The 26,179-nt window shown below is 60.3% G+C and overlaps 1 protein-coding gene across 12 annotated transcripts in view; it reads left to right on the top strand.

The window, feature by feature from the left end:
• HDAC5 (histone deacetylase 5) overlaps nucleotides 1–26,179 on the top strand; it is a 109,331-nt gene that overhangs the window by 63,482 nt on the left and 19,670 nt on the right. For 5 of the 12 annotated variants that reach the window (XM_032791527.2, XM_075059611.1, XM_032791528.2 and 2 more), the window contains 15 exons: nucleotides 1,167–1,435; nucleotides 2,485–2,629; nucleotides 3,155–3,269; nucleotides 5,887–6,017; nucleotides 7,051–7,182; nucleotides 11,629–11,741; nucleotides 15,111–15,245; nucleotides 18,534–18,756; nucleotides 19,144–19,358; nucleotides 19,553–19,834; nucleotides 21,745–21,910; nucleotides 23,169–23,302; nucleotides 24,577–24,697; nucleotides 25,476–25,525; nucleotides 25,614–25,721. In XM_032791527.2, the coding sequence (XP_032647418.1) occupies nucleotides 1,167–1,435; nucleotides 2,485–2,629; nucleotides 3,155–3,269; nucleotides 5,887–6,017; nucleotides 7,051–7,182; nucleotides 11,629–11,741; nucleotides 15,111–15,245; nucleotides 18,534–18,756; nucleotides 19,144–19,358; nucleotides 19,553–19,834; nucleotides 21,745–21,910; nucleotides 23,169–23,302; nucleotides 24,577–24,697; nucleotides 25,476–25,525; nucleotides 25,614–25,721 (2,339 nt within the window). The remainder of the gene's footprint in view (nucleotides 1–1,166; nucleotides 1,436–2,484; nucleotides 2,630–3,154; nucleotides 3,270–5,886; nucleotides 6,018–7,050; nucleotides 7,183–11,628; nucleotides 11,742–15,110; nucleotides 15,246–18,533; nucleotides 18,757–19,143; nucleotides 19,359–19,552; nucleotides 19,835–21,744; nucleotides 21,911–23,168; nucleotides 23,303–24,576; nucleotides 24,698–25,475; nucleotides 25,526–25,613; nucleotides 25,722–26,179) is intronic. The other 7 variants (XM_075059610.1, XM_075059612.1, XM_075059609.1 and 4 more) reach the window with 4 other exon arrangements.

Genomic DNA, 26,179 nt, shown 5'->3' with positions numbered 1-26,179 from the left:
CTGTGGGGTTAATGACAGCGCACATGGTTTTACGACAGACGGGGAGACAATCAGAGTGAGTAAGTGACTGAGTCACCACGGCTCTCGACTCATTCACAGCTTGCCAAAGTCCCGGCGCAGCCATGCCCACAGGGCCTACAGCGCGCAAGGGGCTGCACGGTGGGTTATGGTGCCCTGGGTGATGATGGGAGAGTCCTGCTGGGCAGTGAGGCTCGGGGAGCTGGACTCTGGATCAGCCGAGCCCCAAGGGTCGTAGGAGGATGGGGAATATCCCTTTTCTCCTACCCTGGGCTCTGGCTAGGCCGCCTGTGCTGGGAGCTGCCTCCCAGACTCAGATCTCTGCCTTGGCAGTGGGTGACAGTGGCTCTTGCATTCAGGAAGCGGCTCTGTGCCGCCGATCCGGGTCCCTGCAGAAGTGACTCTGTGAGGATCCAGCCTGGAGCGCAGGCCGCTTCCGTTAGCAAGGGTCTCCCTCAGATCACACTGCACACGTTGGCCGGCGCAGGGGGGAGTGAAGGGCTGGCCGAGAGGGGAAAAGGTGCCGCCCCCCCCCCAGTGCTCGTGCATCATGTCCAGGGCGTGAGCTCACTGCATTCTGGTGAGTATGCAGCCATGGCTCCCTTGCAGGGTCTCTGCCAGGAGTGAGGGGTCTGCAGGGGCTGATGGTGATAACACAGGACACAGCCAGTTCGATCTACTGCTTGTTTAACACCAATCCAGCCCAGCCCCAGGTTAGCCAGCGTGTGACACTCCAGGACAGGCTGGATGGATGGAGGCTCTGGGGCTCCATTAACTGGGGGGCCGTGCCAGGCCATGGGCAGACGGAGGGAGGATTGGAATGGGAAATGCAGGAGAGTCCATGACCTGGATGGATTTGACTTGGCCCTGTTCTCTGAAGCACCCCGGGACACCAGGCCCACTGGGGCACCCCGGCTGTCCCCGGGACGCTAGGCCCAACACCCCAGCTGTTTCTGGGGCTCTGGGCCCAGTGGACCCCCAGCTGCTCCCTGCCCCCGTGCCCAGCGAGCCAGCAGGATAGCGGAAGAAGAACTCTCCATTGCTTTTAACTGAGAGGTGGAGTCCTCCCACCCTCGATCTCTGCCCTCCCTGCTGGCTGGTCCCTGGCGGGGGCTGATGACCAAGGCCTGTCTCCGTTTGCTCCCCAGCGGTAGACGTGAAGTCGGTGCTGCCCGTGGCCATGCAGAACTCCTGCGGCAGCGGCAGGAGTGGCAGCAGCCCGGTGGACCTGCGGACAGAGACCCGGGGCAGCGTGCCCAGCGTGGACCCCGCGGTGCGGGAGCAGCAACTGCAGCAGGAGCTGCTGGTCCTGAAGCAGCAGCAGCAGTTGCAGAAGCAGCTGCTTTTCGCCGAGTTCCAGAAGCAGCACGAGCACTTGACGCGGCAGCACGAGGTCCAGCTGCAGAAGCACCTCAAGGTGAGACGCCCCAGGAGGCTGCCACCGCCTCTCTCCCTGCACGGGGTGGAACATACTGCAGCAGGCTGAGCCGTCGGGGCTGGCCCGTGGACTTCAGCTGCAAGGGGGCCTGATTCTTTGCTCGTTCACCCACTAAAGCCAACACAGCTGCATTGGTGGGTAGGAGAGGAGTGTCCGGGTTTCAGAGCGGAGGCTGAGAACCCAAAGCCCCCCCGGCCAGTTATCGCCATGGAAGGCAGGGGATGCAGGTGGGACAGTCTGTGCAGATTTTCCTAGCATCCCTTGTTGGCTTCCTGCATTGCCTAGGGCTCTGATGTCTCCCAGCCATCCCCTATTCCATCTCATTGCCCCTTTGACACCCCTCCTCGATGCTGGTGGTGCAGGCCTGGCTCTCGTAGGATGTGGGGGGCTTCCATGTGCGCTGCCCCAGTGGGGGCCTCTTTGCCAGCTTCTAGCTGGGTTGCTCTGAGCAGCTTCCTCTCCTCAAGGAGCCCATGCGAGAGCCTGCTGGGCCCCGAGTGTAATCCTGGCTTAGCCGCTTGCTCGCTGCCTGACCCCAGGTGAGTGGCTTGATGCCTCCTTGCCCCACCTCAAGTGCCCCGGCCTGTGGACGGGGTCCTCTGAGCTGAAACAAGCCCCGCTGCACCAGCCACGTGAGGGCCTTCTGGCAAGCCAGCCGGGTGTCCCCTCCGTGCCGGCCTCGCGAGCTGGGGAGTCGCACTCCGGCAGCCTGGGCTGTGACCGGACCCCGCAGGCAGGGGGTGTGTGATTTTCAGGGGGCCCCTCCATGCTAACCTGGGTCCCCCAAACGAGGGTCTTCTCTGCCACCTGGGTTCACCCTCCCTCCCCCACTCACTTGTTTTCCCTTCCCCCCATTAACACCTGGTATCCCCTCCCTCCTTAGTCCCCTCTCTGGCTCTCACTTGGTTTGCCCCCAGCTAGTCCCGTCCGGTCCCTGCTCTTACCTGGTGTCACCCCCCCTGCCGGTTTCTGTCCTCTCTGCCCACCCGACCCCCTACCCGCTAACCCGGTCCCCCTCTGCCTGGCAGCAGCAGCAGGAGATGCTGGCAGCAAAGCGGCAGCAGGAGCTGGAGCAGCAGCGCAAGCAGGAGCAGCTGCGGCAGGAGGAGCTGGAGAAGCAGCGGCTGGAGCAGCAGCTCCTCATCCTCCGGAACAAGGAGAAGAGCAAAGAAAGTAAGAGCCCACCGGGGGGCGGGGATAGGCGCTCGGCCCCTGCCCTGTGGAGCCTGGGCCCAGCTGGGGCAAAGGCTGGCCCGGGGGCCTAGGGGACCGAAAGCCTCACAGCCTGTATATTTGATCTGGCTGGGAGTGCGGCTCAAGAGAGAGCGTTGCATGCTGGGGGAATTTGTCTCCCGGGGGCCCTAGGGACACAGTATAGAGCTTTGCAGGGGGCCCATTTTGCATGTCTCAGGCCCAAGCCCCTGAGACTCCTGTTGGATCGGATCTGGTCTGAGCTTTCGGTCCTGACCCACGTCTAAATAAAAGACCCAAACCCCTGTTCTGCCAGCCTTGGTGGGGGTCTGTTGGTGGCACTAGTGCCGTCCGGCTTAGTGCCCAAGTCCAAAGGTCACCTGACCCAGGAAGCATTAGCCCTCGCTAAACGCCCGTAGGGCTCGGGGAATCCTTCTCCCCAGCCATGCTCTTGGTTGCTTGGTTGGCCTGTGCCTTTCCCGTGGACCATATCCCGTCTGTCTGCAGGTGCCATCGCCAGCACGGAAGTGAAGCTAAAGCTCCAGGAGTTCCTACTCAGCAAGTCAAAAGAGCTGACCGCAGGCGGCTTCAACCATTCCCTCCCACAGCACCCCAAATGCTGGTAGGTTGGCTGGCGGGCTCTGTGGAACAGGGGAGGGCTGGATGAACTGGCTGGGGCCTCTCTTAGAAGACCAAGATCCTGGGTTCTGTGCTCTGCCCTGGGTGGGAGTGCGGTGTGGTGGTTGGAGCTGGGCATCAGGACTCCTGGGTTCTCTCCTGTGCTGTGGTCTGGTGGGCCATGCATGCCCGGGTTCGCAGTCCCTCTAGCTGCTAATCCACACCCCCTACACACCTTGCTTCCTGCAGTGTATCTTTGTCAGAGCCCTGGGATGGGTAATGGGGCGTGTACATCTGGGTGGATGTGCCAGGCATCCCCAGGAGGCCAGGGCATCACGCAGGGACGTGAGCGGTTAACACAAATCCAGTCAAACCAAAACAGCCCTGTCCTGGGTCCCAAGGAGGGACCCCTGCCCGGCGCCAAGTCTGGGAGGTGGCTGTGATGTCTCTCTTCGCCTCTGGCTTTAAAAGGGCCTGGCACGCGCGGCGGCTAATTGCATTGCTGTGACCTACTCCACTTCCTGAGTCCAGGGATGCTTAGGGGATAAATCCACTTAGGTGGCTAAAAACAGATCTCTGATTGGCCATCCCCCTCCCCCACACTTCCTTCCTGCTTACCAGTAACATTTTGTGTTTTCACCAGGGTCCACGCACCCTGGCCCGGGATTGCCCAGGGACCCCACAGAGATTGTTAACACCCCCACCTCCTGATCCTCTTCCGAGCTCTGCCACTCCCTCACAGTCCAATTGTCCCCCTGCCCTGGTTAGAATGTGATTGGGTCTTGGAGCGTAGCCAGGACTGGGCTGGGTTTGAATTGTGTCCCTGTCCCACATCGCAGCCTTGGCTGGAGCGAGCTCTGTCTGTTTAGATCACGGCCCCCCCTGCTCGGCCCAAGGGTGTAGAACCCAGGGGAGACACGCCTCAGTCCCATCCAGGCAGCTGGGGGTCGGGTTGTCACTTAGGTCCCTGTAGACTTGCAGACTCACCCCTGTGGCGCCTCCTGCTGGTCTCTCAGGGAATTAGCTCAATTCAGCTCCAGAGCACCCTCTGCAGGCTGGTGATCCGCCTGTCTCCTGGCCCCCGTGTCTCTCCCTGGACCCAGTGCCCTTGTGTATGGAGTGCTGCCCCCTGGTAGTCCTCAGTCTTAGTGTCTCCCCTCCCCAGGGAACGCCCACCCTCTATCCCCACCTCGCCTCAATATATGGCTACTGCCAGTCATTGTCTAGCCCCCACGCCCTGGGGCAGACTGCAGTATCAGCCTACGCATCACTGGCAAGGAGGGTTTGGACCTGCTGCCTTGGCCTACCCCTGGGCTGCCCTCTGCAACCCCCAGTACCTATTAGCCCAATGCTAGGCCACAGCCTGGGGCTTTCGAGGCTGGAGCTCCCCAGCTCCTCTGCCTTTCCCCAGCCCTGCCCCACTCAGGTACCCTGTGCCTAGCTCCCTGCAGCCAGGCCCTTCTCCCTCTACAGGCAGAGGGAGACTGTTTGGGCTTCTGGCTCCCAGCCTCCTATAGGGACCAGCTGGCCCTGACTGGAGCGTGGCCCCAGCTGTTCCTGCCTTCCCCAGTCAGCCCAGGCTTCTTGCCCCAGCCACAGCCCTCTCCCAGGGCTGGCTTTAACCCCTTCAGGGCAGGAGCAGGGTAACCACCCTGCTACAGTCCCCCTGCCCCCGGTGGGCCAGCCTCTGCTCCACCCTGGTCCCGAGGCCTGCCGGGGACATCAGTTGGCGGCTCCTGCATGGGGCCGTGAGCACGGGCGTGTAGTTGGCGCGGTTTACCCCTGTCCCAGACACCTGCCCCTTCTGCAGCGTGAGGGAGACCCTGGTGCACGTTTACTTGGAGTGCGCCAGGTTGCAGCCCTTATACCGGCTCCTCACTAATCTCCTGTTGCGTTTTTGGCTGCACTTCTCCCCTCACCTCCTTCTCTACGTACTCCCTATCCGTGGCCCCATGAAGTCCCGGGACCTCCTGGTGAACCTCCTCCTCGCCCTGGCTAAAAAAGCCGTCTACACGACCAGGGAGAGGAGGCTGGCCGATGGAGACTCCGGTGACTGTGGGGCTTGTTTCCGGTCCCTGGTCCGTTCACGTATCCGGGCGGAGTTCCTCTGGGCGGCGTCTACTGGCTCCCTTCACGCCTTCGAGTAGCAGTGGGCGCTGTCCGGGGTTCTCTGCTCGGTGTCCCCATCAGGCTCCCTTCTTATGACTCTTTGACCGCACTCCTGTCCCTCTTCTCTAATTAGTTGTCCCCTGGAATCAGTTGGGTTCTGAGGTCCTGTGGATCCTCCCCTTAGGCTGGAGGGCCATTCTTTAGCAGTGGGCGGGCTTCTGCTTCTGCCTGTCCACCTCCAGATACCCAATATGTACAGTCCCCCCGCTAGGGTTAATGGGTCCTGAGTTACGCTGTGTGTCACCTGGAGGGCACTCCCGGCCAGGCGGAGAGAGAGGGTCATGGGTAGGCTCAGATAGACCCATCTCTCTGCATGGGTGGGACTGACAGAGGCTGGATCAGAGAGAGTGTGCACTCGGGCTGGGGCACTGGGCTGCCTGTCTCTCTATGGCCGGTTGGATGCACAACGGGGTAGGTCTCTAACAGCTTTGCTTCCTGGCCTGTCTCTTCAGGGGAGCCCATCATACCTCGTTGGACCAGAGTTCCCCTCCCCAGACAGGCAGCCCGGGAACACCGCCCTCCTACAAACTACCCCTACTCGGCACATACGACAGCAGAGATGACTTTCCGCTCCGGAAAACCGGTCAGTGCCGCTGGAGGGGAAGGAAAACTTACAGTCCCCCTCGGTGGGGCTGGTCGGCTGCACTGGGGTGAACAAGAGCGGCTTTGCCTCTGGGCCATTGGTTCGAATCCAACCCAGGGCGGTAGCTGACTGTAGAGCGTTGCCACCTGCTGGCTATTTGGGAGCCTGAGTGAAATGAGCTGGGCGGATCTCGGTACAGTTCCCGCTGGGCTGGTGTCACAAAAATGACCATCGTAATTGGCCCCCTTGCCAGAAGAGAGGTCAAGCCATGGAGACCGATGCTGTCTGGAGGAAGGTGGGGAGAGTCTGTGCCTGTAGCTAGCACAGCTTCACCCTAGCCTGGGGAGGGCTGTAATTATTAATATAGGACCTAATATTCACAAGAGCCCAGTTCTCATTTAGGCACCAGAATCAGAGGCCAAATTTTCATCAGAGTCCAGCCCGCAGGGTGCACCTTGGGAGCTGAGCTTGTCTGGAAATCTGGCCCCATTCGGGAGCGGAGCCCTGGCAAACCTGGCCCTGAGCTCTTTGCAAAGCCCCTAGGGTAGGGTGCTAAGTGCTTTATGGACCAGACCCCTGCCCCAGAGGCCCACCAAACAGCCATCAGAGGGCAGCGATTGGTGCTCACTACCGCCCCAGGCTGGACTGGACCCGCCCACCCAGAGGCAAAACCACTTGCTTGCCCCAATCCAGTCCAAACAGCTGGTTTCTAGAAGGGGCTGGCCTGCTGTTGTGGGTGAAGAAAGCCCCTGAGGACTGGGGGGCTCAACGGACACCCAGGGGTCCTGCTGGGGGAAGGGTCAGCATGACAGGCGAAGGGGGAGGAAGGATATTCCAGGCTTTGGCAGGAATAGGGGATGGAGTGGTGAGGGTGAGCTGCTGTCATCTCAGCCACAGCCCCTCTAGCTGAGAGCCGGCAGGAGGCTGCTGTAGCCACACGGGCCGGGCAGGGGCCCGGAGCTGCCAGCGGGGGGCTGGAAGGCAGTGAGTCAGGGTGGGCCCCGTTCATGGTGCTTTTCCTTTCCCCTTCTAGCCTCGGAACCCAACTTAAAAGTGCGCTCGCGATTAAAACAGAAGGTGGCCGAGCGCAGGAGCAGCCCCCTGCTGCGGAGGAAAGACGGGACCGTCATCAGCACGTTCAAAAAGAGAGCCATTGAGATCACGGGTGAGTGAGGTCTGTGGGACAGACTCGTGGGGGCTGTCGATCGGCACATTGTTCATTCAGCACGGGGCTTTGATTCTGATTAAACAAAAGTTGTGTCTGGTCTGGTCTAGAGAAGAGAGGGGAGGGGAGGGGAGACAGCAGTGGGCAATGACTTGAGCACCTGGCTGGTAGCCCAGACTCCTGGATGCTAACCCCAGCTGTGCCACTGATTTACTCTAGTGGGTGAGTCACTTCCCCTCTCCGTACCCCAGGTTCCCCATGTGTGGGGGATTCTGCTGCTGCCGCCTCTCTTTGTAAAACACTTGGGGGTCAATGGCTGAAAACTGCTGCAGCGTGGAAGTGTTATTAATTGGTGCTCAGCGTGTTCTCCAGCAGAGCTGTTCTTTGGCCGCATGGCAAACAGCCACCGTGAGGAACAAGGCTTTAGGGGCCGGAGGTGTTCGCAGCCGGGGCTCCAATCCATTGTTACTTTGCAGGAAACCTGAACCCAAAAGGGGTGAGAACGTGACGTTCTGAAAGGAATGGTTGGGCGGGGAGAGATCGCCTTTGATTAGACCCACACGGTGACCTTGAATTTCTGCTTGGGGCTCAGACAGGACAGGGAAGGGAGTGGTAGATCCTAAACAGAGAGAAGTACAGAGACTGTGTCCTTTCATTGCTTTCCCCACAAACATCAGCCGGGTGGCGCACTGCTCCTAGCGAGAGAATCGAGGCCTGGTTTGCGTTGCTGGATATCATCCCACTGCCCTGTGTGCAGCGAGATCGCCGGCCGTCTGTGTGCACAACTGTGTGCCTGATTTGAACATGCAGTTGTCAGGAATGCAAGCGCAAGGTGCATGCTCCTTTTGCTCGGGAAGGGGGGGGAATCTCCTTTGTCATTTCACCTCGTTGAGCTTCGGGATGCGGGGAGAGGGTTCCGTTAGAATTACTGGTCTCTGCCTGGAGCCCCGGAGAAACTAAATAGAGAAACATCTGGTTGGCGTGCGCGGTTGTGAGTGTTGAGTGCACAGTCGGCTCTGCATTGGGAGCGTCCTGTTAGCTCCTGGGGCATGGATGCGCGGAAGCTGGCTGATGCTCCCTTAAGGGAGAGACCTGTAGAGCAAACTTCCCTAGCGGAGACACAGCAAGAGAGTTCTTTTGCTAGAGTCGCTTAAACCACTCGCGGGACTCTTTGAAAGGATGGTTTTGCCCATGTCCACACTAGGGCTGATCGGTTGTGCACGCTAGTGAAACTTTCTACAGTGGTGGGGAGGGATAGCTCAGTGGTTTGAACATTGGCCTGCTAAACCCAGGGTTGTGAGCTCAATCCTTGAGGGAGCCACTTAGGGATCTGGGGCAAAAATCAGTACTCGGTCCTGCTAGTGAAGTCAGGGGGCTGGACTTGATGACCTTTCAAGGTCCCTTCCAGTTCTAGGAGGTAGAATATCTCCAATTATTGTTATTTAGGAGCCTAAAGGCTGTCTACATGGGTACGGTTGCCCAGTTATACCGATATCGTACAGGTCTCGTTATACCCGTATAATCCCTGTATGGACCTTCTCAGCCCTGAGTGGTTTTTCTCAGCGTGGTTTAGCCTCCTTCCGTACGTGATCCTCTTATGCTGAAATAAGATTGTCTCCACGGGAGTTGTCCCTGTACAACTATCCGCCGTAGGTTACAGTTACGCTACGGTCACTACCACTGCCTGCGGTGGCTGACGGCGCCGTAGTACAGACGCTTCCTATGTCGATGGAAGGGGGTTTTCATCAGTGGAGGTGAAATCCACCTCCCTGAGCCGCAGCAGCTAGGTCGGCTTAACTACGGCATTCAGCGAGGTGAATTTTTTCACACCCCTGAGCTACGGCGTTGGGTCGATCTACATTTTAAGAGCAGACCAGGTCTTAGGTTATAGCAAAGAAACTTCTCTGGGTATCCAAGGCCTGGGTGACACTGGTGGATCCGAGGATGGATTATAGGCTGTGTCGATACCTTTGACTGTGCGTGTGCGTCTGTCGTTTGCTACTCGGGTTTGCAACTTGCAGGGTAAATGGCTGGCCCAGAGCCGGTGACTGATCCAGCCCCCGCCTGCCTATTTCCCCCGCAGACCAGGGCGTGGCAGTGAATTTCCATGTGGAGAGCGAAGATGGAAGAGGAGAGGCTTGATGGGCTGCCTTGGTGTCTTCATGTTGGCTTTGAGCTAGGATTTTCCAAAGCACGTCAGATGCTGGTTGAGTGACAATGGGAACTGCTGGGTGCTGGGCTCATTGTGAAAACCTGGTTCTGACGTCAGTACCCAAGCGGGAACTGAGCTCTGGGCCCTGCGTGTGGGTGCTGTTGACTTACACAGGTGGCCCAGCTCTTTTGAAAATCTGTCCCCTGTGTGGTGTGGAATCTGTCTGTCCAAGGCTGCCTGCCACCAGCTCTGCTGGGTGAACTGACCCACCCAAGGTTTATGAGAGAGGGAGCTGCTGACAGGCATCCCCTGGATGTTGAAATTCATGCCTCCCGTCACCTGGTAAATAGAAAATAAGCACTTAATCTGGAGCCAATTATAAAGGCATTGCCTGCAAAGCCATTCCACCTGCACTGGGGTGAATGGGGTGGGGCGGGGCGGGACCGTGGATTCTGTGATGGGGATTTTTAGGGATGATCTCTGCAGAAGGGCTGGGTGGGGTTGTGGGCTCGGCTGCTGCTTCCCTCTTGTATTTGATCTCCTGGTTGGATTGAATATTGTGCCCGGCCCCCTGGAGTCTGCACAGATGCAGGCAGAGCTGCACTGATTGACACCTGCTGGCGTTCGGGCTCGTCCATCTCCTCTGAAACCCAGGCCGGCCTGCCCCCAGCGATGGGATCCCAGCTCCATGAGGGATGAGCCGGTCGCCCCAGCTCCTCTGGCGAGGCTGCAGCCTGCTCGCTGTTATGCAACCAAGCGTTGATATCGAATGAAGAAATTAAACCAGAGGCCCTGTAATCTGTGCGGAGCCATTTTGTGTGTGTGGGGAGGGGAGAAGGGGAGGATAATCCAGGAGCATCTGTTGTTGCTCTCTAAGGAAATGTTTTGCTGGGGAGGGGGCGGGGGCAGATACAGCAGCCGGCTTTGAGCTGCTGTTACATAACATCCGAGGTCCGGGGCTGCTAGCAGTGGCAGACGTCAAGGGCAGCGGCAGGTACTTATCTACCTGAGATACAGGGCGGTGTCAATCCGCAGCGCGTCAGTGGACCAGATCCGCAGCTGGGGCAAGTCCACTGATGTAAATCAGCATCCCGGTGAAGGCAATGGAGGATCCACCCCGTCTGCTGACTCTTGCATGGAGGTGGTGCTTGGAGAACTGCTTCCGCCCTAGTGACAGTGGCTGGGGGTGGTGCAGAGCAGGCTGGGAACCGTTGTTTCCGTACCTGTCTGGATGGGGGGTTTGTGCTGACCTGGATTTCTAACCTGGGGTGCCCGATGGCCGGGGGCAGCCACAGCCAGGGAACGGGGATACTCGCGGGGGGGCCATTCCCACCCTGCCATGTGGGAAGATGGGATTTTTTTTTCATTTTGGTGCATTGCATCTGGGATCGTGTTAAAATCCCACCGTTTCCCCCGCGCAGCCATTTGCTCCAGATGCTACTGACTCCGTCTGCAACCGGCTTACCCCCGCTTTGCACTGATGCATACAAGGGCATAGCCCTGGGGGTTCTGGGCCAGGGCTGGGGAGGGAGATGATCTTGTTCCAGCTGTGAGGGACCACAGAGCTCATGGTCACAACTGCTTGTGTGGCCAGCCCCCCGATTCCGGTCCACGCAGGGAGCGATGCAGAGCGAGAATACTAGCAACCGCTTGTCAAGCCGCCTTCGTTGTAATGGGTCCTGTGTCAGGGATTTCGCATGCCCTGATCCCGGCTCTGTGCCCATCCTTTGGGGTCAGCTGATAGTAATTACATTTCATCCTTTCCTAGCTCCGTCCACTCAGGCCTTGCAAAGTGCTTGACGAACACTGTAGAACGTAACCCTTGCAGCCCTACCCCTGCGAGGAGAAACAACACTCAGGGAAACTGAGGCATGGAGACGGGCAGTGACTTGAACGCTCCCTGAGCAGGGACTAGAACTCCTGCGGAGTCTCCTGTCTAACATCTAGACAACACTCTTGCACCCCTCTCCCAGTGTGGCAGGAGTGCTCTGATGCTGGGGAAATCTTGCCCAAAGGCAGCATCCCTTCCTCTCAGACTCCCGGCGGGTCAGTTGTGCAGACGTCCATGCCAAATTTGCTGGTGCAGATTGATGCCTTTGCTGGTCTGGCCCTCAGGGCTGGTTCGAGTCCATGCTGGATGCCCAGGGCAGGCGAGCCCGCTTGGGATGGGCAGCGAAGATTGCAGGGTTTAGTTACTGGCCCCCGGGAACGACCTCTGGATCGGCCTGGCCGTTGGGAGCATTGCGGGGATCGGGCCTCTGGGCTGTGTGTGCAATTCTCCCTTTCTCTTGCAGTCTCCTCCATGTGTAACAGCGCCCCAGGGTCCGGTCCCAGCTCCCCGAACAGCTCCCACAGCACCATCGCTGAGAATGGCTTCACTGGCTCTGCCCCCAACATCCACACCGAGGTAAGATTCGGAGAAGGAGCCCCCCTGGGGGGGCACTATGCCTCCCCACCCCAGTCCTCGCTTGCTTTCTTCAGCACGAGCCCTGACCACAGAGCTGAAAACTCTTCTCCTCAGTGGAACTGCCCCGTCTCCAACGACGCTGCTTTGATACGTGCTTGGTCCTTTCCTTATTATCCCCAATTTCTAGGCATATCTTGTGGCTATTGGAACGTCAAGGACGTTTTCCTCTCCTCCGTCTTGTCTCTAAACCTTTTCTTTGGCTACAGGAGGGCTGCAGTGTGCCAGGAGGAAAGGGTTAGTATCGTGTGGTGGGGCTCGCCGGGGGCTTCACGTCACTGGCGCGTTACATGAGCGAAGCGCACGCGCATGCGAGGCATGTCTCTGGGTGGATGCTAGTCGGACGACGGAATTGCTAGTGGAAACGGCGCTGATTCTCTCGCTCGCCGCAGTGGGGTGACTCCCAAAGGGCTGGGTAGGGAAAGAGTTTTGGGGATCTGGAGGTTATTTTTCACTGGGGCTGGGACAGTGATGGGGGCTTTTTCTTCCTCTGCAGTTGGGATGCTGCCATTGGAGAAACAAAACATATGTAGCCTAAAAACTAAAATAAACCGAAACAGCCAATGACCAAACTACCTGCCCCAGATACCTTCCTCGGGACCCGAGTGACATGAGCTCGCCAAAGTCGGGAGGTCATTTAAACCTCATTCCCCTTTGTTTACTTGTTCCATTTCCTTCAGCTGGAAGCTGGTCAATTACCCTTCCCTCTCCGAGGCATTTTCGGTGGGCAGGTCCCTGGTGCAATTGCCCCATGTAGATTGAAGGCCCTGATTTAAATAATTAAAGGGACCATTCTGGGGTGGCCAAGCTGGCCCCCCCCATGTGTGTGCTGGACAGGGGCGTTCCACTCACAGGACATGGGGTGGGGTTGGGTGTGCTCTGGTTTGCGAACACGGAGTTCCTCACCAGCACACAGCCCTGCGTTGGCCTCGAAGCACAGCTAGCGGTTTTTTGTGTCCACGGGCCCTTTGGTGAGGCTCAGGGCTGGATTTCAGGGGGACATGAGTTCTAGGCTTCCACCATCAGCCTGTCAGCTAGGCCCTGCTGCTCGTCATCATGGGGTTCCCTATCCTGGTCCCACAGCCTGCAAGATCCTCTGCAAACATCCAGGTCCGAACCCGAATACAACCCGCTTGTGCCATAGGTTTGTTCAGGTCTCTGCATCTCTCTTCCCCCCCCCTCCCCAAACGAACACACGAGGGCACTGCTTCAACGGTGGTCCCTGGGCTGTCACTTGGTGTAGCTGGTCGTGATCCAGGGGCTTTGCTGGGAGAGATGGGGACGCCCCCTCTCTCCCGCTCTCGTGGAGCAGCTGGAAGCACACCCAGGATCACAGTTAACTCAGCCAGGCCCAGTATAAACCCGAGAGATAATGGGAGGCAAGCACATAGCTAGGGCACAGACAGTGACGGGGCAGGGCTGGCTGTGTGCCCAGGGCGGGTGCAAGGATGTTTCGTGCCCTAGGCGAAACTTCCACCTTGTGCCCCCCCACCGACGCACAATCAAACAAATGTGGCAGCTCCCCCCCTCTGCCCTAAGGCGCCTCCCCATGGCAGCTCCCCCGGGCCTGGGGAGCCGTGTGGCAGCTCCCCGCCCCAGCTCACCCCTGCCCCACCTCCTCCCCGAGCACGCCGTCGTGGCTTCTCTTCTCCCGCCTTCCAGCATGCAGTGCCAATCAGCTGTTTGGCGCCACAAGCCTGGGAGGAGAGAAGCAGAGTGGGGCAGCGTGCTCAGGGAGGAGACGGAGCAGAGGCACGGCCGCCCAGAGGATTCAGGGAGCCTGAGGTCTTCGGCGGCGGGGGGCCCCTGCTTCGGCGGTAATTTGGTGGCGAGGGGGGTCCTTCTGCTCCAGGACCTGCCACCAAAGTACCCCGAAGACCCGCGGCTGGGACTCCCCGCTGCTGAATTACCACCAAAGCGGAACCCGTCGCTGAAGTGCTGGGTCTTTGGTGGTAATTCGGCGGTGGGGGGTCCTTCCGCCGAATAGCCAATGACGACCCGGAGCGGAAGAAGCTCCGGGGGCCTGGGCCCTGTGAGAGTTTTGTGGGGCCCCCAGAGCTAGTGAAGGACCCTGCTCTGGGGCCCCGAAAAATTCTCGGGGCCCCTGCAGGACCCGGGGCCTGGGGCAAATTGCCTCACTTGCCCGCTCCTCTGGGCAGCCCTGAGCAGAGGTGAGCTGGGGTGGGGAGCAGTTCCCCTGCGTGCCACGCCCCCCTTACTTGCTGCAGGCAGCCCTCCCCGCGCCCCCCTGCCCTGGGTCCCTCCACCCAAATGCCAGCGGTGACCAGGGTGGGCGAAGATCCGGCAGCTGCAGTCTCCGCCAAAGGACCTGAAATGCCGCCCCCCAAATGCTAGTGCCGGTTGCCTAATGGGTTGCACTGGCCCTGTGTGTGCCCGCCCAGGGAACCCATCTGGCGAGTTTAACTGTGGAGTTGCTGGGGTCAGCCATGGCTGCGGCAGAGATGTCTCTTATCCCCGATCAGCCTGAGCTGCTGCTCCAGGCTTCTGCAGTGGGGCTCAGCTCCCCGGTGCAGGTTGCTGCATGGATAGGGGCTTCAGTGCCCAGCAGAGGGGGCGAGGCTGGAAGCGCCGAGGGGACATCTCGCTTGGGGGCTACGTGGGCTGAACAAATCCATGAAACTCACTGGACGTGGAACGAAGTCTGGCTTCTGGAGCGTCAGCGCCGAGTAGGGAGGGTGCTCACTGGAGGTTGGGGGGAGAACAGGGCATGCTGGGGTGCACCCTTTGCTGGGGTGCTAGAGCTGAGCAGAGGTGGAAGTAGGGGGAGGTTCTCCTGGGATGCTAGGGGAGGGGGCAGGGCATGCGCCCCCTTGGGTGCCAGGGCTGGTCCGGTTCTCCCTGGGGTGCCGGAGCTGACATGTTACACACCGTATCGGAATTCAGTAGTGGGAGTTGGGGGGTGGATCCCAGCCCATCCAAGGACAGGAGCTCGAGAGGTGCCAGGCTGTGGGGCTGCGATAGGGCTGTGATGGGAGTCAGCAAGCTCCCCCTGTCCTCTGAGCCGCGACTGTAGGGACCACCGGTCGCCAGCCACATGCTGCTTTCCCCCCCACCCTCCAAGCCCCTTGCTAGGACCGAGCTTTGGGCTAGTCTGCTTGTTTGACGCCTGCGGTAGAAGAGAGCGCCCCCTGCTGGCTAGTGCTGTCCTAGCAAGTCCTGTTCTTGGGCTAGGGCTGACCAGCCGCACTTGAGCTGCTGCCCCGTCCTCCTCTCTCGCTTACATAGCTTCTTACCCTTGTCTCTTTCTTTCCCACCCCTCTCCCTCCTTCCTTCCTTCCTTCCTTTCTGCAGCAGCTGCTCCCCCAGCACAGAGCCCTGGCCATGGACAGCTCAGCTAGCCAGCTCAGTCTCTATACCTCCCCGTCCCTGCCTAACATCTCCCTGGGACTGCAGGCAACGGTCACCGTGACCAACTCGCACCTCAACGTGAGTACGGGCGCAAACATGCGGCAACCCGCCCTCTCCCCGGCCCCATGCGAGGATGGAGGCAGCAGGGGGAACAGGAGCAGAGCTCCATACGGACTGCAGCGCCTGGTGCTAGGGAGAGCAAGACAGACTGTGCCCATGCTGGGGGGTAGGGGGTGCACCCTCGGGGCTCACCAGGGCTGCGTCGTCCCGTGCGCCAGTACCGGGCGGGGGCTGCGTGTCGTCAGTCTGAGCCGGGAGCCGTTTTGCACCCACTTCGCACGGATGGAAAGGATGGTGGGGAAGCCCATCAAGGAACCCAGGAGTCCGGGCCCCCGCACCATTAGAGATAAGCTTGACCTTGCAGTGGGGGTCATTAATAGGTAGACTGGGAGTCAAATCTGGACCGCTGGATGCTTTTGAACAGACCCTGAAATCTTTTCATTTGCTTTTTCTCATTATTGTTGGGGGTGGTTTTTAAATGGCTTTCTCTGTATCTGCCACCCGGCCCTCTGCCAGCCTGTGCGGTCAGACAGCCATGCACGGGCAGGTCCCGCCCTGCTCCCAGAGCAGAGCTGCAAGCCCTGGGACTTAGTGCAGCCTGGAACTGGGTCCATAGTTTGGGGATGTGTGGGGCCAGTGGGCCGAGGTGTGGGGACTTCCAGCCTAGTCAGGGTGGGGAGTTTTCTGATCACCCACTGCTGCCCGCGAATGGGTCTGTGAACTAGCTAGGGGTGAGGTTGCAGAGGGAGGTGTGGGGCTGTTCGCCTGGCCTGGGGATGTTCCCTCAGGAGTGAGCTGGACTCCAGACAGGGAAGCCCCTTGTGACTGGCTGCGTCTCTCTGGGACCCCACTGTGCCACCGGCGGGTCAGGCTGCTTCCATCCCCAAGGGAGGGAGGCACTTTATCCAGACAGGCCAAGCTCCTTTGGGGACCCGGTTCTGACCCGGCTGATTCTGCGCACACCCTGGGCTGAAGGGCCAACTTCAGTTCTGTGGTGCTGGTACTGGCCGGAGCCTGCGCCACCCCCCTTGACCTGGTCCCAGCGGCTCCGCTCGCTGGGGTGCTGCCTCCGACAGTGGGTTGAACCAAATGTAGCTGTGCCAGGGAGGCTGAGGAGTGCTCACCCTCCTGCCCGATGCCCCCCATCTCACACACACACAGACACACCCACACGTCCATCAGACACGTCCATCACAGACACACACACACACACACACGTCCATCACAGACACACACACACACACACGTCCATCACAGACACACAGGTCCATCAGACACATACACGTGCACGCACACACACACACACACGCAGGTCCCCATCACACATACAGGTCCATCACACACATGCGCACACACACACACATATCCATCAGACACACACACAGGTCCATCACACACCCAGACCTACACCAGTCCATCACACACACAAATGTCCATCTGTGTCTCTCACACACACAGGTCTGCCCCCTCTCCCCCCCACATGTATGTACACACACCCACAGGTCCATCAGACACACACACACACCCGGCCATCACACCCCACCCATCACGCTGCCCTCACCAAGCACCCACCCATCCCACACAGGTGCTACTGAAGAACCCAGTGCAGAAAGGCCTTTGCAAACCTGGTGCTTTGGAGCCTGAGTCTCGGTGGCATTTAGGGCCCTAAGATCATTGGGCTCAGTACAGGGGTAAGCGGGTAAAACTCTCCGGCCCGGGTTGTACAGATGGTCTCCTCTGGTGGCTCTGTGAACCCCAGACCTGCTCCAATTCCTGGCAGCTGGGCTCTCCTGGTTGGAGAGCTGTGTCTGGCCCAAAGATCCCTAACCATGCCCCGTACTGCCTGATTAACCCACCCACCTTGTTTGGAAGTGATTGTCCTTCCAGCCGGTCCCCTCCTTCCCCCTGTTACTAACTGCAGCCCAGCAGACAGATAGGGGCGTCCGTCACCTTTGGCTTTCCTCAGCTGCTTCTGGTGCTGTTGGTTTTAAACCGTAATTAGCAAATCCGAGCAAAGAATAATACTAGAGAAATGGACTGTTCCCCGAAAACACAACAGACCGGCTTTAGGGTGGGCCCAGGTCCCGGCTGCGGAATGGGTCCTGGGCTCACAGCTGGGAGGAGTGGGGCACTCGCTGCCTCGTTTCTAGCCGGTTTTGGCCCACGGCTCCGATTCTCCCATGCTTGGGAGACGCCTGGGAGAGAGCAGGGGCAGGGGGCTACAGGGCAAGGTTCAGGTGCGTTGGCAGAGCGGTGGGTGCGGAGGGGCATGCGGAAGCACCAGAGGCTGGTGTGACGGTGCATTGGCAGAGTTTGCTGCGTGCTCCAGCCACACCCTTTGCTTCCATGAGCAGCTTAGACAAAGTGGAGACCTCATCCCTGTGAGCCGAGGGTCCGAGCAGCTGTTCAGATGGGAAGGGGCTTGGGGGGGAGGGGGGTTTCGTCCGGCCCGGAGATAAAGCCAGTTCCTGGGGCTGGAGCCAACAGGCCGCTGGTCACTTCAGAGTAACTGAGTCGAGTGAGTCCATCTGTCCAGCCAGGGTCTGTCTAGAACAGGGGGTTTTAACCTGGGGTCCGTGGAGGCCTGAGGGCCCAGACTGTGTCTAAGATTTTCAGAGGGGAAAAGGCAGAAAACGCTTGGGGTGGACCGTGAAGAGCCCAGGATTTCAGGTGTGTGGCAGCGTGGACACGCCGGGCATGGCTCTGCGGTGGTGGGGGTCTCCCTGGTGGTGATAGTGGTTGTGACGCCAGTCGGCAGAGCGGGTCCTTCAGCTCAGGCTGGGGGTGTCAGCCCCAGGGCTTAACCCTCGATAACACAGGCGGTTCCAGGCGGATCTAGGGACTGGCACCAAGCTCCTCAAGCCGTGCCTGCCTGCAGGGCCATGGGGCGCCCTGCTGCCATCCAAGGTGCACAGGGCATGGGACACATCCCAGCACTGAGCCCCTGGGTAACTCAGCTTTGTCGGCTCCACCTGCACTGGGGCAGGGCCTTGCGGCCATCTGGGGACAGGGGCAGAGATGGGGACAGAGCTGGATGTGGCCGGGAGGGGGGCGTTACTTGATTCATGGTCCTAATACCCCCCTTCCTCATTGGTAACCCCAGCGGGTTTGTGGTCCGCAGGAGACCCTACTGCCCACTGCCTTGGCTGGGAGCCCCGAGCAGCCAGAGGTGTGTTTTGGGGAGGGGCGAGGGGATGTGATTGTCCCTCCCATCCCTGGCCAGCATTCAGGGGCAGGGCAAAGGTCTGCAGAGGAGCAGCCCCCACCCCCGCAAGACACTCTCTATTCTCTCTCCTTCCCCTGCAGGCTTCCCCGAAGCTCTCCACTCAGCAAGAGGCGGAGCGCCAGGCCATCCAGTCGCTGCGCCAGGGCGGGGCCCTCACGGGCAAGTTCATGAGCACCTCGTCCATCCCCGGCTGCCTGCTGGGGGTCACCCTGGAGGGTGAGACCAACAGCCATGGGCACGCCTCCCTGCTGCAGCACGTGCTGCTCCTGGAGCAGGCCCGCCAGCAGAACACGCTGATCGCCGGTGAGTGCGGGCGGGGGGCCCAGGCCAGGCTGGCATAGGGCAGGGCCAAGCTCGAGGCAGGCCAGAGGGCTCGTGGGGTGGATAGCCTGTTGGGAAGGGAAGCTGCCTTGAGGTTGCAGCAGGGGGCTGGGGTGGAGGGTTCTGTTCCCGGTTGTGCCGCCGTCCTGCTGCCTGGAATAGCCCTTTGCGTGTTCAGCTACACCACTGTCGGCAGGGCTTTCCGTGGTGCGCAGAAGGGGAAACGTAAGCACCAGACCTACGCAGGGATCAGAGCTGGGGAGAGAACCCAGGAGTCCTGACTCCCATTCCAGTGTCTTGACCAGCAGCCCCCGTACCGCTGGATCAGGCTTCCTGTGCCAGGCTTGACCCTCTGCCCTCTCCTTCCAGTCCCGCTCCATGGCCAGTCCCCGCTGGTGACAGGCGAGCGCATCTCCACCAACATGCGGACGGTCAACAAGCTACCCCGGCACCGCCCGCTGAGCCGCACCCAGTCGTCCCCGCTGCCCCAGAGCCCCCAGGCCCTGCAGCAGCTGGTCATGCAGCAGCAGCACCAGCAGTTTCTCGAGAAGCAGAAGCAACAGCAGCAGATTCAGCTTGGCAAGGTTGGCAGGGGGAATGGGGTGGGCAGGGCAGGTGGCTTGCAGGGCATGGGTGGATTGAACCTGTCAATCACCAGAGAACCCCTCTCCCCTTGTGCCACCTGCGGGGGAGGGCATATCAGCTGCTGTACGTGGCCTGGGAGCCAACCCCCTGTGCCCCTAGATGCCCCAAAGAACTTTTGCCCCTCTCTTTAAAGATCATCACCAAGACGGGTGAGCTGCCCCGCCAGCCCACCACGCACCCAGAGGAGACGGAGGAGGAGCTGACGGAGCAGCAGGAGGCACTGCTGGAGGACACGGTGCCCCTGGGGCCAGTGGGTTTCGTGGTGGATGGCTCGCCGGAGAGCGAGAGCACGCAGGATGAGCTGGAGGAGGACGAGGGCGGCGAGCCAGTGAAGGACGAGGGGGGCGTGAGCGGGGACGAAGAAGAGCACATCGACTCACCGGAGGTGGAGGAGCTGGGTGTGGCTTACAAGCAGGTGAGCCCCTCCCACTGCTCCCCTAAATGAACCAGGGTGTCCTCTACTTTACTCCCCCTCTGACAGGAAAACAGCCCCTCTCTTCAGGCTGACAGGCAGATTCGAACCCAGGGCTGTCAGCACTGAGGCTGTGTGCTTCTACTGCTTGGTCTAAAGGAGTGACTCCCCCAGCTGGCACCTGTAGTAGGCTCTTATCCTATTCTGCGCCTCAGCTACTGGAGGGTGACCCTGTGCTAGTGGGCGATGTGCCACCATAGGTGTGACCCCTGGGAGGAGGGAGCAGCAGTGGGAGATGCTCACCCCAAATGTTGACTCTAGCTGGCTGCCGGGGTCACGCCGTTCCAGCCAGGGATGGGGCAGCTGTTTGCCCTGGAGATCCTTCCAGCCTGCCTGGATCCAGGCGTGTATCCTTGGCCCATTACCGTGTGGGTCCGGATCCAAGCTTTCCCCATCCCCCATTGATGAGTCGAGCTCATGGTGGGCTGCGCTGGGGACTTGATGGGGAGAGGGCGTCCTTCTCTCCTGAGGCTCCCCACCGGGTTGCTGGGAGAGCCAGGGGGGCTGGGAGGTGGGGTGCTTGCCCCAGCCAGCCGGCTGTGGCGGGGCAGGGTAGCAGGCGCTCGCCCCAGCCAGCTGGATCCAGCTTATGCAGACGGGGCTAGTGAGATCATCAGGCACCTGGGAGATGGCTAGTGCTGGCTCCTGACAAACCCCCCGGGCCGGCAGTGGGAAGTGGCCCCAGTTGCAGGGCTGAGGGCATGAGCAGAGCAGAGACGCAGCCAGCGGAGGGGCAAATGCTTGGCCACAGTCCCGGCCTGCTTGCATGCCCGGCCACGCTCTGGTGCGGATGCCTACGTCTCGTGCCCAGCCGTACGTGTCCCCTGGGTGATCTCACGCCTGATCTCACCCTCCCAAAGCCCTGCGCCCTCTGGCACGGCCCCGGCACCTGCTGCCCACCCTGCCCAGCTCCAGCCATTCAAGCCAGCTCCTCCCAGCTCTCTGCGGCTTTCAACTCCGCCTCTGCCGCGTCTGCTGCCTGCCAAGCCAGCTCCCCATTCATCTGAGACGGCTCTGAGGGGCGAGTGACTCATCCACCTCCCTGCATCACCCGCTTTGCTCCCCACTTCCGGCCCCGGCACAGCTCCCCCCCCCGCATTGTACCCAGCTGCTGCGGCTTCTGAGGCATGACTCATCCAAAGCCTCTCGCTGCTGAATATTTGATCACTGTGCGGGCGGGAGTGCGTGGGGATGTGCGGCGCAGAGCAATGAGTCTCTTTCCCCGCAGGGGACGAGGTTTGTAAAAGAGGAGCGGGTGGGAGGGAAGCCGCTGGCGTTTCAGCAGTGCCAGCATCGCACTGTGGTGCTGTCTGGGCCCGGCACGAGGATAGGGATAGACCTGGGAACTGCACCCCCTAGCCAGCCCGTGCCCGTAACCTCATCCCTGGGGTTCCTGGGTCTTTGCAGGCTGGTGTCCTACAGGGTTATAAACACAGTGCAGAGGGAAGGGGCTGGGGGAGCCTGGCAGCCGGGCAAGCATGGATGCTGCAGCCTGGGGGTTGTGGGGCATCTAAAGCCAAACAGATGCTTCAGCGGGAGGTGGGATGGGACAGGTTCGGATACATGTGTGAGTGCCCAGAGCTGGCTCAGAGGGACCCGAGGCTTCCACTGGGCACTGCACGGACCCTGTCCCTGCCCTACAGAATATACAGTCTTAATAGGCAGAGCAGACAAAGGGTGGGAGGGGAAACTGAGGCACAGAGCGGGGCCGGGGCGGGTCAGTGGCAGAGCCGGGATCAGAACCTGCATCCCAGCTTGCTGCCCTGCTGCTGACCCCTGCTGCCTGTGGAGGGCTCGGCCGGGGTGAATTTCCAGCCCTGTGTACATCCCCTCTTCGCACCATGTTCTGGCAGGTGTTCCCCGATGCTCAGCAGCTGCAGCCCATCCAGCTCTTCCCAGCTTCCCTGACCATCACCACCCTGCCTCACCAAGCGCTGAGCCGGACCCAGTCCTCGCCCGCCACCGCAGGCATCAAGAACACGGTGGCTGAACCCCCGGTCAAACACCTGTTCACTACTGGTAAGAAGTCATGTGCCCCGAGGTCACCTGGGGGGAAAAACAGCCCAAGCCATGCCCACAGCCCACGCTCCACCCTCATGATGCCAAAGTGGGGCGCCACTCTCAGTAACCCGTGCAGAACCTCATCATGTGATCATCCCTCTCCTTTCACAAGTGCTTTGATCAGCTGGGGAACCACTAATCCAACCTGTCGTCCTTAGACTTCAGAGTGAACGTCCCACCGAGCTGAATGAGGCACCTCATGCCTTCTTCGTGTGCTTGTCTGCAGACTCAGGTGGACATCGGGGTGTGGCTTGCATCCGGGTCAGCTTTGGACGGTTTCTTGTGCAGCCCTTAGGCCTAGAAACTTTTAAATGATTGAGAAAATGAAAATGTCAGATTCTGGAGCAGGATCTGGCAGGAGGAGCCTACATTGGCCAAGGCAGCCCAGTTCTCTTGGCTTTTCCAGACGATCTGCCTTAGAAAAGAGACATCCACTTGCTCTATTGCTGACCCAGGACCATGGTGCAATAAAATATCCGCGGCACCGAGTCACAGAGCCCGGGGCAGCTGGCTTGGGCTGCGAGTATAAAATTAGTGTTGTGGTTCAGGCGCGGGCTGGAGCCTGGGCTCTGGGACGCTCCCTGCTTGCAGGTCTCGGAGTCTGGGAAGAGCCCACACATCTACACTACAGTTTTATAGCCCTGCAAGCCTGGACCAGCCTCGGCCGCGTTGCGGCTCTTTTACTGCAGCGTAGCGGCATCCAGAGAAGGTGATTAGATGGTGCAGCCCATCTCCGTGGGGCAGCAGCGGGGAATGTAGGTGCTGACTCCAGGGGTGCTCTGGGGCTGGAGCACCCATGGGGGAAAATTGGTGGGTGCTCAGCACCCAGCAGCAGCTCCCTGCCCTGCCCCCCCACCCCAGCTTGCCTCTGCCACCTCCCCTGAGCTCGCTGCGTGCCCGGTTTTCCCCCTAGCTCCCAGCGCTTGCGCTGGGTCAGCTGGGAGGGAGGGGGAAGGAGGGAGAAGGTGGCACTTGGGGAAGAGGCGGGGCCGGGACCAGGGCGGGGATTTGGGGAAGGAGTCCAACAGGGGCAGGGAGGGGACAGAGCTGGGGCAGGGACTTTGGGGAAGAGATTGGGATGGGGGTGGGGAAAGGGTGGAGTCTCCAGGGCTGTGGCCCAGGCCACTGTCTGCCCCTCAGCCAGAGGGGTCTTGGTGCCATGGGGTTCCTGCCATCCAGCCTGTACTTCCTGTCCCTTCCCTCATCTCTCCCCCAGGCGTGATCTACGACACGTTCATGCTAAAGCACCAGTGTATGTGCGGGAACACTAACATTCACCCAGAGCATGCTGGGAGAATCCAGAGCATCTGGTCCAGGCTCCAGGAGACCGGCTTGCTGAGCAAGTGCGAGGTGAGAGTCCTAGGGAGGAGGCTGGGCGAACGTGGGGGCTCAGGCGGCAGCAATCGGGGTTGAACCTCATGCAGAAAGTGTCAAGGGACCATGTGTGGCTGAGGCCTTGCGTTACTGTTCCACCTCAGAGATTGCAACTGTGGCACCCCAGCACCGTCTCCTACGTCTCCACTGCAGAGGTAGCTCCGGTGATCGGCACCCGCCCACGCGTGAGCAGCCTCAGGGCAGTCCCTTGGCCAAGTCACGGGGCCCTCGCTGGCTCTGTGTTCCCCAGGTGTGTCGCTGGGATTCTAGGGGTACAGTCCCCGGTTCTTGGGGCTGCCCTGCACTGAGCCGCTCTGTGATTCTTCCCCGGTGCCTTGTGGGAGAACTCATGTGTACTTCTGGGGCTGTGTGGGGGCGTGTGGGACGGCTGGAGGACTCAGTGTGCAAAGGATTTAGCCTGCGTTCTCGCTGTGAAGTGAGGTTACCGGCCCGAGTGAAAGCTCTGAGCCCCAGCTTTGCCAGCCCGCCGGGGTTGAAAGCCCCACCAAATCCGGGCGAGAGGATTTGGGGTGTGGCCACGGGCAGTGCAGACGTAGCCTTCCTAGCGCAAGAGAATTGGTTGGGGACGAACCCTCCCCAGCTTCATCCAGCCCAGCCAGTTGCCTGCTAGAGGTGTCAGTAAGATCGGATTCCCCCCGCATGGAGCAGCCTGCCCTGCAAAGGAGGGGGGGGCAATAACCCACTGAAAACCCCCCACCCCTCCAGCCTAGGAGTATGGTGGGGTGGGGGCATGGCTGGAGTGTTCTGTGCTGCTGTTCTCTGCTGCCCAGGGCCTGTAGGGGGTGATAGGAAGTGCAGTATAGGTTCAAGCAGCTCTGAGGTGGCTCTGAATTACTGCCGGGGCTGGAGAGGGCTCTGCATGGCCTCCAAATACAGGGAGCACACCCACTGCAGCCCTGCCCCACGGGAAGGGACCCCAGTCTGCCGTGTGGATCCCCACGGGGCTGACCCTTCCCCAGCACTAGAGGTAAATGCCTCCTGGCTGAAGCATCCACGATCCAGCCACCCCCTGGCTGCAGCTCACTCCCTTCAGAGCCAAGGTTGTCACCTCTGAGGTGCAAAAACCCAGGACCCCCAGGCTGATCCTGCGCCCCTCGAAATGGGCGGCTGGTCGTGTGCCCCGAGCACCCAGACAGGTTTCTCAGCCCAGCTACCTCCATAAAGCGATGATCCTGGGACTGTCTGGCCAGGCATGGCCCCACTCACTCCGCTGTCTTGCTCTCTGCTAGCGGATCCGGGGCAGGAAAGCGACGCTGGATGAAATCCAGACGGTCCATTCGGAGCATCACACGTTGCTGTACGGAACCAGCCCCCTCAACCGACAGAAACTCGACAGCAAGAAGCTGCTAGGTAGGCAGTCCCAGCAGTGCCCCGTCTGAGGGTGATTTAGGGCCCTGCCCGCTCTCACCAGGTCCCTGGGCGTTGAGCTGTTGGCTACGGCAGAAGGCAGAGGGGGTTGATCATGCTCCCTGCCTAGTGTGCGGGGGTGGGGGCAATGTTTTCTTCATGGTTGCTGCGTTTTTTTTTTAATCTAGCCGAGGCAGCACTGTCTAATGGTTAGAGCAGGGACCAAGGAGTCAGGACTCCTGGGTTCTTTTCTTGGCTCTGGGAAGGCAGTGATGCCTATTGGTTAGAGCGGCGGGAGTGGGGACTGGAAGTCAGGACTCCTGGGTTCTATCACTGGCTCAGGGAGGGGAGTGCATCGTAGGGGTTAGAGCAGGGGGGGGTCTGGGAGTCAGGGGGACTGGGTTCATTTCCTGGGTCTGGGAGAGGAGTGTTCCCTGTGGCTTACAGCAGGGGCATTGGGTTCTTTTTCTGGCTCTGAAAGGGAGGGTGACCTGGGGGGCAGCGTGGGAGCTGGGGACTCTTTCTGCTACGGTGAGCGATTGAAGGTTGGACTCACCAGACCAAGTCCAGTCCATTCCTACGGCAGCAGCTGGGATACAACCTCAGTGGGTCCGGTGGGGAGATGTGTCATGGCAACTCCTACGCCCCTGTGTCCAGATCCCCCCCATTTTTACCTCTTCCCAGTCCAGATCTCGAGGGGCGGGGTGAGGGGGACCGTGCCCTCCCCAGGCAGGGGCGTGGGCTCTTGGCTGTCTGTCACTGCTCCCTCTGCTCTGCCCAGGTCCCGTCAGCCAGAAGATGTATGCGGTCCTGCCCTGCGGCGGCATCGGGGTGAGTAGCTCCTCGGGGGCGGGGCTAGGGGGCTCTGTGCCATGGCCCCAGGGCGGCCCGGTAAAGGCCCGGCTTGCTTTCTGGGCAGGTGGACAGCGACACGGTGTGGAACGAGATGCACTCGTCCAGCGCCGTCCGCATGGCCGTGGGCTGCTTGGTGGAGTTAGCCTTCAAGGTGGCCTCAGGAGAGCTCAAGGTGAGTCCCCCGCGCGCAGCCAGGGGTTATGGGGTGCTCCATCACGTCTCCCTCTAGTGGCGGCGCATGGCCACTGCAACGGCCTGCCATACTGTAGCACCTAGGGGCCCAAGTCATGGTGCTAGGCGCTGTCCGCTTGCAGAACAAGACCCTCCCTGACCCCAGGGGCTTGCTGTAGCTGGAGGGGTTGTCCCTTTAGCTCAGGGAGTAAAGGATTGTGATTTTGGTGCTGGGGGTCCCTAATTCACATGGAGCTGGTTCACATAGAGGATGACAACCTACTGCTGCTAGCAACTCAGGGAGTTCTCCCTCAGCTCTCCTGGAAGAGAGCTATGCTGTGGAGATGGGTTCTCACTGATCCATGTAGGGGGCCATCAGAAGGAGGGGCAGCGGAGAAAAGGGATGGCAAAGGACAGTCTCCCTCGAATGCAGTCGCTCGTGTATTTGCCCCCAGCCTG

The sequence above is a fragment of the Chelonoidis abingdonii genome, chromosome 21, assembly GCF_003597395.2.
Source record: "Chelonoidis abingdonii isolate Lonesome George chromosome 21, CheloAbing_2.0, whole genome shotgun sequence".
NCBI classification, from domain to species: domain Eukaryota; kingdom Metazoa; phylum Chordata; order Testudines; family Testudinidae; genus Chelonoidis; species Chelonoidis abingdonii.
Note: the sequence above shows the minus strand (reverse complement) of the source record. Positions and strands in the feature narration are given on the sequence as shown.